The sequence below is a fragment of the Trichogramma pretiosum genome, unplaced genomic scaffold (genome assembly GCF_000599845.2).
Source record: "Trichogramma pretiosum strain Unisexual culture from Peru unplaced genomic scaffold, Tpre_2.0 scaffold12, whole genome shotgun sequence".
Lineage (NCBI taxonomy): Eukaryota > Metazoa > Arthropoda > Insecta > Hymenoptera > Trichogrammatidae > Trichogramma > Trichogramma pretiosum.
The window spans coordinates 1975231-1987933 of record NW_019641690.1 but is presented as its reverse complement, the minus strand read 5'-3'; the positions used below and the strand labels follow the sequence as shown (position 1 = coordinate 1987933).

Below are 12703 nucleotides of genomic sequence, written 5' to 3'. Positions count from 1 at the left end.
TTCAGCCGCAATGGGTACATATTATACGTATTGTGCAACTAGATGTGCGCGCGCGAGAGTATACGCGCGAGAATTGGTCCAATGGTGGAACGTACATTACATTATGTAACAAGAAATTGTCATCGTCGTGGATTTTTACGACGATGACCGCCCGAAAAAATGGAAAATTCTATAAAACCGATCGGAAGTCGTTAAATTCCATTATAAATTTCTTTATCGCTGGACGATTAGAGCATCTCGACGTCGAAATTTGATGGTTTTACGAAACTGCAGTGTCTCATATTTTTAATAGATTCTCTTTCGTAAACGCGAGGACAGTTCTTTCGTCGAGTCATCCTAGCTATAGCTTCCCATATTGATTCAGCACAATTTCGATGACGATAGTAATATTAACAACTCGCCATAATGAAAAAAATAAATAAATAAAAAAATCGCAATCCAATGCAATTCATCGATGTGTTCAAACATCTCCAGAATTGAAGACGCGAATATTTGTGTATGCATGTACGTACAACCCGCTAGGAGAGGAGAGGCTCTCCTCCTCGCATGTACGACGTGTGGAAATACGACGTGTCAAGGTTTTGGTCAAACGCACACAGGCCATTGCTATATATTAACGTTTATGTATCTTGAATTATTAATTATTTCATATATATAGCACGCATGTGCGCCTCGGTGGACTCGCGAAGAGCACACATGCGACCGCACTGCTACTGCCACTGCTGCTCTTACAAATGTGTTTTTTAATGAGTTAAAGTAGGTTCTTTAATCGTTTAAAGTAAAATGTAATGATAAATTTTAAAAAATCGTTCGCGGTAAATATAAAGTGAATTTCAGCGTAATTCTATAAATAGGCGCCTTTTGAAATTCGCGATCATCGCGAGCTGCGAGCGAGAGTACAGAGAGGTGCGATCCGAGGAAATTTTGCAGGCTATCTATATTTGTGCTTTTTGTGCAAAAAGGAGACAAAAAAAAGTCGCGCGCGAACGACATTGAAAATAAATTAAAAAATCAATTTACATTCGTGTGAGCCGCGCCGCGATGAGCACAATATCTCCTTACCCTTCGCGCGGCTACCTGCTGCTGCTGCAACAGCGCGACTCTCTTTTGTTAAAAATTATAAACGTAATATAATGAAAGGAGCTTGTATGCGAACGATAAATTCTTAAATGCCACACATACGTCAAAACAAAACAACAATTCAAATATACACACACACGTACATTAAATGAAATATATCCTGCATCAGCGAATTTCACGCGTAATTTTCGTACATTCATTAGTGTACACATATACAACGTACGAGTGTAGGACACCAGCACAGATACATACGTAGATTATAATATAGCGCACACACGCGCGCAGATCGCGGCTCGTGTGCGGCGTTGGCAAATGCAAACACTACCGATTTTTTTTTTCTTACTTCTTCTTTCAAGCTCATCGTGACTCGACCCATGTCAATAACAAATTTCCAGTCGTGAAAAAAAAACGAAAAAAAAAGAAATAAAGAATTATAATGCGTATGGAAAAAAAGAAAAAGAAAAATACGCGTATATCCTAATATTCCGCAGAGCGTCGGAGCTCTTACGTGCGCGCGTCGCGATGATCGGTATCGTCATTAGTCTATCTCTATAGGCTAGATATTAAGAGAATAATATAATATAGGGGGATAGCACACGAGTCGCTCGCACACTTCTCAACACACGTGTGTGAGTGTGCGTCTGTATATGTGTGCGCGAACGCGTGTATACACATTCACGTTTCTCTCCTCGCCGACGCGCACACACGGGGATACATATTCGTATTAATGTGTGTACACACGATTTGCGGCTAAGCCAGGCAGCAGCAGACCAGCAGTAACAGCACCTTCAGTCATTGTGAGCGTGGGCCTTAACAGCGCGAGCGAGCACAACACGCACCTCAGTTCTACTCGAACATTTGTCACTTACGGGCCGGGGCCGCGTCGACGATTCGCGTAAAAGACGGCGAGGACGACGTTTAGTTTTTCTCCAACCATCGGTAGTAGTGTAGTACCGAGAGTGTGTACGTTGATACACATAGATATAGGGAGCGAAGAGAGTAATAAAGTGTGCGCCCAAGAACATTTCGGTTTTTAATTCCTTTTTGTTTTTTCATTGACGAAGAAGAAAATTGGATTTACGAAAAGTGCTTTTTCTTGAAATTGAGTTTTTACGTGTGAAAAATCCAGATAAATTTGTTCGGTGCTTGAGCTGCTGAAGGGTGTTATCAAGATGTATCTCGAAAATGAAAACGCCGCCAATCATGTAAGTACTAAAAAGGTCACATTTCCCGATTTTCACCTCAGTGTGCTTTTTCCAAGATTACAAAGCTTTCAATAAAAAAAAAGTCGAGCTTTTTCATGCAAAGTGGAAAGATGAAATTTGCAGACGCGACGATTGAAAATACATAAAAGCTTTCTTGAATGTGATTACGCTGGTGTCAAAATTAGCTCATTCCTGTATTATATTTTTTCCGGGACTTTCGGCATAACTCGAAATTCCTGCTCCCCGAGATTTGCAACATGTGAAATCGGTGACTGCGTAACGCAATTTTTTTTTTCGAAAAAAAAATTTCGGCACATTCGGAAAGAGAGAATTTTCCTTTTTTACACTCAAAACGTTAAAAATATATTCGTAGCAGATTCTATTCCGGACGAAAACAGGTTTGATCGATTTATACCCAATACCATCTCATAAAATTTCGTCATTTGATTATTCAAAATAACCATCGCGCTCGTCAGGCATAACAAAAATTTGTGTACAGCCGTTATATACGTACTGGCAGCTTTCTTTTCTGCGCGGTGGCTGGATGCCTGTGCTTCACCTCCTCCAGTAAATACGTGAATCTCTCGGGCGATTGTGTATATTATTACGCGTACGAATATTACATACAGATTAAACAGCGGAAGAGAAAGAAAGAAAGAGAGAAAGAGGAAAAAAATCACGTCTACACCCGATTTTCTGCGAGACCAAAAAAGCAGAATGATCCCATTTTAGCCATATAGAACTAGCTGTCGGAAATTGATTCCCATAGAATCCATAAACATGTATATTACATTCAATTCAGCAGGGGGAGAGAGAGAGAGAGAGAGAGAGAGAAATCTCTGCGACGCTCGCGGACACATTCGTCAAATGGCGAGCGTATATATGTGTATGAACGCGTATATTTACACGGCGCGCGGAGGTTACATAAAAAAAAGGCAAGGAGAGAGAGAAAGAGGAGAAAGAGAAAGATAGATTTGTGAATTTTACGCGAAAAATTATGTATCCATTCGTAATTTGTTTAATAATAGAAGAGATGTAAGAGAAAAAAAAACGAGCCAGGAAATTAAGAAAATTATCTGATCTCCATTCGGGGCGTTACGAAATTTTTATACTTGTAGCTCAATACATACGTGTGTTAAACATCTTTCTTATCACGCGAACTATACGATTATCTACTTTTCGATGATTACACACGGTCCTCCATAATTAACAGTATAAGCCGTGCGCGACACAAGCGTCGAATCTAACGGGCAAATATAGTAGTACTGATAAAGAGAAAAAAAAGCGACACGCGGAGCTACTATAAGTTTGAAAAATGTACAAATTTGGACGTTTCAACGCGTGATAGATTTGCTACTAGTCTTTGTTAGCGTCGCGCGATATCTCGAGACCCGCGTCGTCCCATCCATTTCTCTGAAATTTCTATTTTCTAACTGTATTATGTGTGTATAATCAAATTAGAATCGACAAAGCCTCTGTCTCGTCTGGTCGCGTCTGTATCGATTTAGCAACAAACGAGAAATGATTTAATCGCTTTATGCATAGACAATGTAACACCAGTGGCAGCTAAGCGTCATCGTCGTCTCTGGAAATAAATATGCATAACAAAAAAAAAAAATAGAATGAGTCTGACACGCGCCAATGCTAAGAACTCATCCTCTAAGCTGGCTGCAGTTTTAGGCGGCTACACCGCAGGTGCGAACGTCGATCATGCATCATAGGTTTGGCCATAGAAAGCACACATGTGAAGCGTGACGTAATTCTGAAATTATTTCACTGCAGCTTCGTCGCTATAGCCTCGGTGCGCGTTATTCACTTACAATCTCCATCCCTCCTCGAGAGAAGAACGACTCGAGTCGTGCATTGTCATTTGTTTTCGTATCGATTAAAGCTCGAGTTTCGAGATCGCTTCTATACACGAAGCCACTAATAGTCACTAATAGTATGCGCAGTCGCGAATTCGAGTACAAAAACGTACGAGCTAAGATGAGCGCGAAAAAGTTTTCTCTCGAGCTCGTGCTCGATGATAAGATAGACGGAAGATAATCGCGCGTCTGAAAAATCATAAACTAGAGTCGATGACGACCGATGCATATCGCTGATAACAGCGCCGCGCGCGAGATATCGCGACGAAAGTTAGTTGACCCATTAAAATAGATTCGGAATCTATTCGCTTAGGTATATCCCATGATAGTGTCGTACGATTTTGCAGAGCCCAAATTATAAAAAAGGAGAAGAAAAAAATAAGCATGTAATATCGTATATCGCGTTCATTAGGTTAATCTCGTGATAATACTCGAGCATAGATCAGCTGTTATTACGACGAAAGCCGATCCGAAACACATTCGGTAACCATGTAATACTCGAGCTTCGTAATATACATTTAGCAGAGCGAGAGAGAGAGAGGGGCATACATTACAAGTAAATAAATGATAGGAAATGTTTATGTTTTCCATTTCCTTGGCTATGTAGCTCGGCCGCGTGTCTGCGGCCTGCGCGAGAGCCGATCATCTATGGCAGAGAGAGAGAGAGAGAGAGAGAGAGATGGAAAGAGAAAAAATTGCACAACACCAGAGCGAGAGAGACGTAATGACACTCTTCGGAGCGGTATTAATACAAGGAAACTTTCTTTCATTTCTTTCGCGCGCTCCCTCTACTCCGGCGTCGTGTGCATGCGCGTATTATTTTTTGATGCGGGATCAGCCGCGCGGCAATGTGCAACTGCATCGTAACGCGCCGCCGCCGCGTGCACGTGATTATCGCCGAGATTTTCGATGTATCGGTGTCACGATGGTCACGTACACCACGCGCACATCGTATTCCACCATACGCATAATTTGTTTCGAGCTTCAAAAGGTACTCGATCAACTCGCCAACCTGGTTTATATTTAGCCAAGACATAATTAAAAAAAAAAAAAAGTTGTAACATCTCGTGGACGATTTTCCAGAATTTCGTGTTGTGTATTACGTGTACATACTACACGCGCGCGTTATACTTTTTTGGCGCAAATGACATTTATAAAAAGAGGTTCTATATATAGGACCGCGGCTTTTAATAAATCGAAGCATCTTTCGCCGGTTCATAGTATTAATACACGCCCTTCGGGGACTCCAATTGGACAATTATTCGATACACTCGTAACTGTAAAACGGAGGAATCCGTAAAAGCTCGCTCTGTCTCGCGTGTATAACTGTTAAAAGAAGAGGCGATCTTTCACTGATCGCGCCCGTCAATTATACAAGCCATTATTAAGATCGGCGTCCTTGACACTAAGATTATACGCGGACACACATACACGCCCGTTCGCGAGTGTACGTAATTACGTACTCGCAATGGTTGTGTACAGTTTTTTTATAGGTATAATACAATCGCGTCTCATCTTCGTTTTTTTTTCCTCTCATTTTTTCTCTTCTGCTGCTGCTGCTGCTGCTGCTTCGCAGCTGTGTGTATCGCGTCGCGCAAGTTCGATGAACTCAAACACGCGCGCGAGCTCACCGTATTATGTAGACGCGCGACGAAATAAGGAAAAAAGGAATTAAAAATCTGCGCCTTTCGCTTCAACGATCGCTTGGTAATGGTTACATCCGCGCGAGAGTATAAGCAACTCGGAGTAATCTATTATTGCTTACGCGAGACGTTATAGAGAGGAACGTGAATTCTATTTTACGCGTGTCTTTATTATGACGCGAAGCTATTTGCCACTGTAATATGCATGATAAAAAAATGAAGAAGGAAAAAAAATGTGCCCTACCGCGAGAAGATTGATTCTCTCTGTACGATCGTAGCACATAGTATCAAAAATTGCGCGACTCTCTGCGTTTGCGGTTTTACGGAGCGCGAGAGAGAGAGATGAGTGAAATTTCGCGAGTCACGATGTATCTGCGAAGACGCACGACGACGACGCGAGAGACAGAGAAAGTGTCATCGGTTACGTATATACGAAAAGCTGCAGGAAACATCCGCGCTCGCAGAGATTCATTATGTATGTACGTATATGTACGCACAATTAAACTCGTATATAGAGAAATAGGCTTTGATGTAATAATCAATCGAGAGCGCGTCGTAAATAGGAAGCTCGAGAATCGGTAAAAATCGGTTATAACCGAGCCTATGGAGAAAAAGCAAATTGCGTCGCTATGTAATCATCATATTATAAATCGCCTAACATAATATTATAAATGTGCGCGAGCTTCGAAGGACGCGGACATGCTCGTGCGTGCACGCATTTAATACATGTTATTCGCAGTGCGTACGACTTTTTTTTTTTTCTTCATCTTCTTTTTCCATCAACATATTATGTGCGTCTTAGGCTGCTGTGAACCACAAAATATGACGTCATTTAGCGCGCGCACGTGCGTCTTCGACCGAGAGAAAAAAATTAGCACTGATCCCGAGGCTTTAATATCGCCTTTTTTTTGGTGAATTTTTGACTTTTTCGTCGAGTCATTCTGAGGTAGCATAGATTTTTGATTTCGGTATAATTTATTCATTTCTTGCCGATCGGTAGAAGGCGTCACATTCGATTATCTTTTTGAATTTAAAACGGCCCTTATTGAAAAATTATAGATGGTAAGCTCATCGCTGCTGTGTATCATGAGCTTGCACTTTATCATCATAAATTTATGCATCTCAATTGTTAATATGCTCTTTGTGTGTGCGTTGCAGGAAGAGGAGCCCGCCGTGGCGACCAGCGCGTACTCTACCTCGCCGTCTCGGACGTGCCAGAACGAGAACAACAACTATCGGTCCAACTGCGGCCAGACCGCAGCCGAGATGAGCGACGCCAAAACGCCGCTGCAGACGTTTTACGCGGGACAAACCGTGTTCCTGACGGGTACGTGTGCGACCATGACGTTAATGCGATACGAGGAGGATGCGCATATTATGCGGTGCCTGACGATCTTTTCCGACGTCACCCTCGTCGTTCCTCTTAATTTTAAATGAAAAAATTTACTAATCAAAATGTATGTGACGCACAGGTGGAACCGGCTTTCTCGGCAAGGTCCTCGTAGAAAAGCTCCTGAGAAGCTGCCCAGATGTAAAACGCATCTACATACTCGTGAGGGACAAGAGGGATGTCAGCGTAAAGGATAGAATGGCCAAATACTTCGACGATGCCGTAAGTCCACGCATTTTTTCTGTATTATACATATGTCACTGAGACTGTACGCGTGTACTGGTCCGCTTTTCCTTTTTCCGACGCGCGATTATGAGAGATACACATTATATATAATGTTTCACGTATTTCTCGGAAAAACAGCTGCGCGTGCGCGAAAAGAAAAAGGATCGATTTCGTAATTTTCGACTCACAGCGTACTAACAATCGTTTACCTTTTTTTACTTTATGGCGATTGTAATTTTGCGCGCGTTAAAGGTCGAGTCTCACTATATATCGACGAGAAAAATCGTGGAAACTTGACTTTGCTGTGCGGACACACACGCTGAAACTTGTTCGGCCTTTTTGTTCTATTGAAATTGTCTTGGAAACTGAACATATTTACATCGTCGTCTAGTCGCGCGGTTTTTTTTCTTATGCATAATCTTGTTCTATTATTTATCAACCTTATATTTGTTGAACGAGACAGTGATGTCATTTTCAACGACACGTTATATATACGCGCGCATATTATGAGCGCGCGGTCGCAACATAATATTTTTCCAATCACGTGTGAGTACGGTTTTTTTCTGGTCGAAAACTTGAAAAAAAATAAAAATAACAAGACGCCGCCGTCTAAGAATTGAAAGACGCCAAAATTGCAATAAACACGATTGTCACGTTTATAATACATGTATCTCTCACACACATACAGGTCTTCGATCGTCTCAAGAAGGAAATACCATTAGCCAAATTTCAACACAAACTCGCGGCCGTCGCGGGCGATTGCTGCTACGATGGCCTGGGACTTTCTACCTCCGATCGAGAGCTGCTGAAGCGCGAGGTAAGTGCTTTATTTATAAAAATAAAAAAAATTCGGCGCTTTATATGCGCGTACATGATACATATAAATTTTTTCTCCTCGTGACCTAGCCCCGATGATGCAACAGTGAATTTCATGTATTGAGTAACACACGTGCCAATCGGTGAATTCAAACGATTTTTTTTCTTCCTTTTTTTATTTCGTTTTAATGTGGTCCTCCTATCTTTCCACTATTCTTTTTCAATAACACGGCTCGGTTCACGTGTCTCTAAATGACGCACGTGTTCGGAATAAAGTCAAAAGAATAAATAATGAAAAAAACAAAACAAAATAAATAAAAGCCATACGCGCGACTATCGAGCGCGACGTAATACACGAAAATAATCTTGTATCTATTACACGGCGCTTCTTCGTGCTGCATCATCGTCGACGCGTTGACACATGCAGTTAAATTAAAATAGTACGGAGAAATATCTATTATAATTTCGCCGCGTCGTTGTTCGCAGGTATCGATCGTCTTCCACGTTGCCGCCACCGTGAAATTCGACGAGAAGCTGAAGCTCGCCGCGGCCATCAACACTCAGAGCACCGCCGACATGCTCGAGCTGTGCAAAGAGATGAACAACTTAAAGGTAATGTATTTTGTATACTATATAATATAGAAATAGATTTCTGATTTGTTTAAACGCGCCTCGTGACTTATCTAATCGGTGCGTATGAACGATTCGTCGTCGTCTTATACCTACCACGAGTTTAACGAGCCGACTCGAACGATCGGCAGTAATATACACAGCCGCACGCGATCGATAAGGTCTATTGTTGAAAATTACGCAAATTATACGTGCCGATTTGCCAATTTCATTCGAGCGAGGCCACTGCCACCTGCTGCTGTCTAATTTCAATCGTGGTTATAATTTCGTTACGCAAAAATGAAAAGAAAGAGAGAGAGAGAAAAATAAAGCGTATCCAAGCGTGCGGGCTTACTAAACGGAATGGCAAGGTCGCCTCCGTGTTGCGGCGATAAAAGAGAAAATCTCGGGACGATTGGCAAGGCACCCTTTTTGGCTCGTGCCGATGGACAATGAAAGAAAAAAACCAAAACAAAACGAAGCGCCGTATCGTGCGTAGCCTTGAGTCTAAGAGAGAGAGAGTGTCATCATCCGATCGGCTATATTCGGGATCTATTCGCGGTGGCGAAATTCTCTATACGCGCGCAAGGTGAAAATCGAATTTCAGCTCGTCCTTGTGCTCGTCTTCTACATACCCACTTATTACGCGCGCTACGCGAAATGCATTTAAAAGTATCTCTTTCTCTCTCGAGAGAGAGAGACCGGCGAGAATGAAATTAATGTAATCGGTTCTGTTTTTTTTCGTTATTGCAGTCTTTCATGTACGTATCGACGGCCTACTCCAACTGCCATTCCCACGACATCAACGAGAGATTCTACGAGAATCCGCTGGGCGCCGACGCCGTGTTGGCCATCGCTCAGAACATGCCCGAAGAATTGCTCGACGTCATCAGTCCACAGTGAGTTTCGTCGTTGACAAGATGAATTGAAAAATCGACGAGTTCATTTACTAAACCTTTTTCTTTGATTTATAGATTGATCGCCCCATGGCCCAACACCTACACCTTCACCAAGGCACTGTCGGAGGATCTGCTCCGAAGAAAGAACCAGAGACTGCCAATGGGCATCTTCAGACCTGGTATTGGTATGTACAAAAAAAACTTTTAATTGTAACAATTATTTTATCGATCCGGAGAATTTGTGGGAGTAAATCGATCGTCCACATCCGAGGAAGTACAATAAACTCGCGGAAACACCAGCGATACAGCCAACTCGCGATTTTCGCGCTTGTTTTACGCATTGTTTTACGTATTGCAATAATATACAGTTCGCGACGTGTAATAGTATTCGAAAACAATTGACGATGCGCCTCTGAGTCCACGATTGTTTATGCAAATGGCTCATCATCGATAGATATTAAGCCTCGTCATCGTTGCGCGTGTCAGCTTGATGAATAAACGAGAGTAAACTGAAAAAAAACCCAACCCAATAAAATTTTTGTCGTACCTTCCACAGTCATCTCCACGGCCAAGGAGCCCATGCCCGGCTGGATCGACAATTATTACGGGCCCACGGGCATCGCCGCCGGTGTCGCCTCGGGCCTGCTGCGCACCATGCACTGCGACCCTGCGGCCAACGCCAACATCGTGCCCGTCGACTTCACGGTGAACGCGCTGCTCGCCGCCGCCTGGGACGTCGCCATGCAGAACGACCGCAGAGACGACGAGATGCTGATCTACAACTTCATCTCGACCAACGACGCGCCCATCACCTGGCAAGACTTCCGCAGGACCAATCTCAAGTTCGCCAACGACTATCCGCTGAGCAAGGCCATCTGGTATCAGTCCTTCAGCATGAATCCCAATCGGCTCTGGCACAACGTCAGCAAGGTGCTGTTCCACTGGGTGCCCGCCTACATGTACGACGGCCTGGCCCTGCTCACCGGCCAGGAGCCCAAGATGCGCGCCATGTACGAGAAGGTCCACAAGATGTCCGACGTCGTCTCGTACTTCAGCACGCGCGAGTGGAACTTCGCCAACGACAACGTCCACGCCATGTGGAAGCGCCTCGACGAGGCCGACCGCGAGCTCTTCGGCTTCGACATGAAGAACTTCGACTGGCGGACGTACTTCAGCACCTACATCAAGGGCATACGCGTGTACCTGCTCAAGGACGGTCTGGAGACGCTGCCCGCCTGCAAGAGGAAGCTCATGATGTTCTATCTGGGCCACATGCTGCTCAGGCTTCTGCTCACCTCCGCGGGCGCATACGCCGCTTTCAAAGCCTACATGCTGGCCACGAGATGAATCGATAGTTGATTTTTTTTTTCAATTTTTTTCCCCCATTCATCGCATTAATGTTTTTTTTTAACAATACCTCCCTCTCTCCGACGAACGTGACGGACTTTGAATTTATTTTTTATCGATGAAATTTGTTATACGTTGATCCATTGAGAAAGGAAATATAGAGCGAGAGAGGCGCTGCGTCGAGCCGAAAGAAACGTCTGAACTTATAGTGCCCAGATAATAACACCCGATAGGCAGTAATATGGTTCTTTTAACTTTTTAATTGTTAATTTTAATTTTTGGTTCGGAAGTGTGTGTGGCAGCTATCATAACAAGGGGGCAAAGAGTCGCATAAGCTTTGGGTAAATTCGAGCCGTTGAAACAGGAATGCAAGCACTCGACGACGATCTTTGCATCGTTCAAACCATCGATGAAAATTGTTGTATGCTAATCCATTTAGATAAGAACGAGTGCAAAACTGTGCCGAGCCATATACAATTACTAATTATCGTGCCCAGGTTACATGGCTGTTTTAACTTTTTTTTTTTTAGATAACTTCATTATAAAAAAAAACTTGATACATGCAACAATTATCCATTTTTTTCAAGTGGAATTTTATCAACATTCGGTCGACTGGTTCCAGGCTAGTTTTAAAGATTTTGAATGTAGAATTTATATTTTTTTCTCGGCGTCGATTTCCGTAAGCCTGGAATCAGCTGGACACAGGCAAGTTCATACGCCTGTGGCCAGAAAAAGCCGCAGATCTAGTTTTAAAGTATAAAATATAAATGCGAGGTCCATTTAATTCATAAGATATTTTATATGCAAGAATTAATATAAAATAGCTTAAACATTTTTTTTTATTAATTTAAGAATTCACTAAAATCTTTTAACGTTAGAAGTAAGAACCTGTTTTTTATTTCACGCTTTTTCCATACTTTTTTTTAATGTAAGCGCTGGTATTGAAGCATTTCGTTACTGGTGCCTAAGAAATGTCTAAGATATTAATTGATTAGCTATTTTAATCATGAAAAAAAAGGAATTATTTGCTTTGCCATTTTTATGGCGAACTTCGGTGGTATTAAACTACGAGCAGTAGATTTACGAAATGTTTCTTTTAAATTTTATGAAGCATCGTACCGAGGAATCGCATTTGCAATGTATAGATGCACTAAATAAACACAAACTCTGATTCTCATGATAGTTACGCGCCATTTCCCCGTGTATTTTGTGTATTTATTTATTGTCGACACGATTCTCCCGTAGATTCTCTTAGACTTCTAAGAATGGGATCGATTTTTACATCGAACTTGAAAAAAATTTTGTTAAAGAATGTAAATACGATTATATTAATAATGCAACATAGAGTATACTTTACGATACTTATATGACTATATATCAAATGTACTCAATTAGATTTCAAAAATTGATATCGCAAAAATAATGTAAATTCGCATTATACTACATTTGTCAATACTCTATTATATATTGAAAAAACTTTATAGATCTTGTAAGTATGCAATATATTTTAAATTATAGTTTTAATAAAAATGTAAAAATGTTAATTTTTTTTTTACTCGTAAATTATTTTTTCTATTCAAATTATTTTGTTAATTGATAAGCATAATGTTCAAAGAAATAATAA

The 12703-nt window shown here is 41.8% G+C and overlaps 1 protein-coding gene across 1 annotated transcript; it reads left to right on the top strand.

The window, feature by feature from the left end:
• Positions 1-1812: 1812 nt before the first annotated feature.
• LOC106655371 (fatty acyl-CoA reductase wat-like) lies at positions 1813-12555 on the top strand. The gene is made up of 8 exons (XM_014375734.2): positions 1813-2285; positions 6952-7120; positions 7266-7405; positions 8097-8225; positions 8711-8836; positions 9587-9732; positions 9808-9917; positions 10289-12555. Exons 1-8 carry the CDS (start codon positions 2253-2255, stop codon positions 11077-11079), a joined length of 1644 nt encoding a protein of 547 aa, XP_014231220.1. The 5' UTR covers positions 1813-2252; the 3' UTR covers positions 11080-12555.
• Positions 12556-12703: the final 148 nt, after the last annotated feature.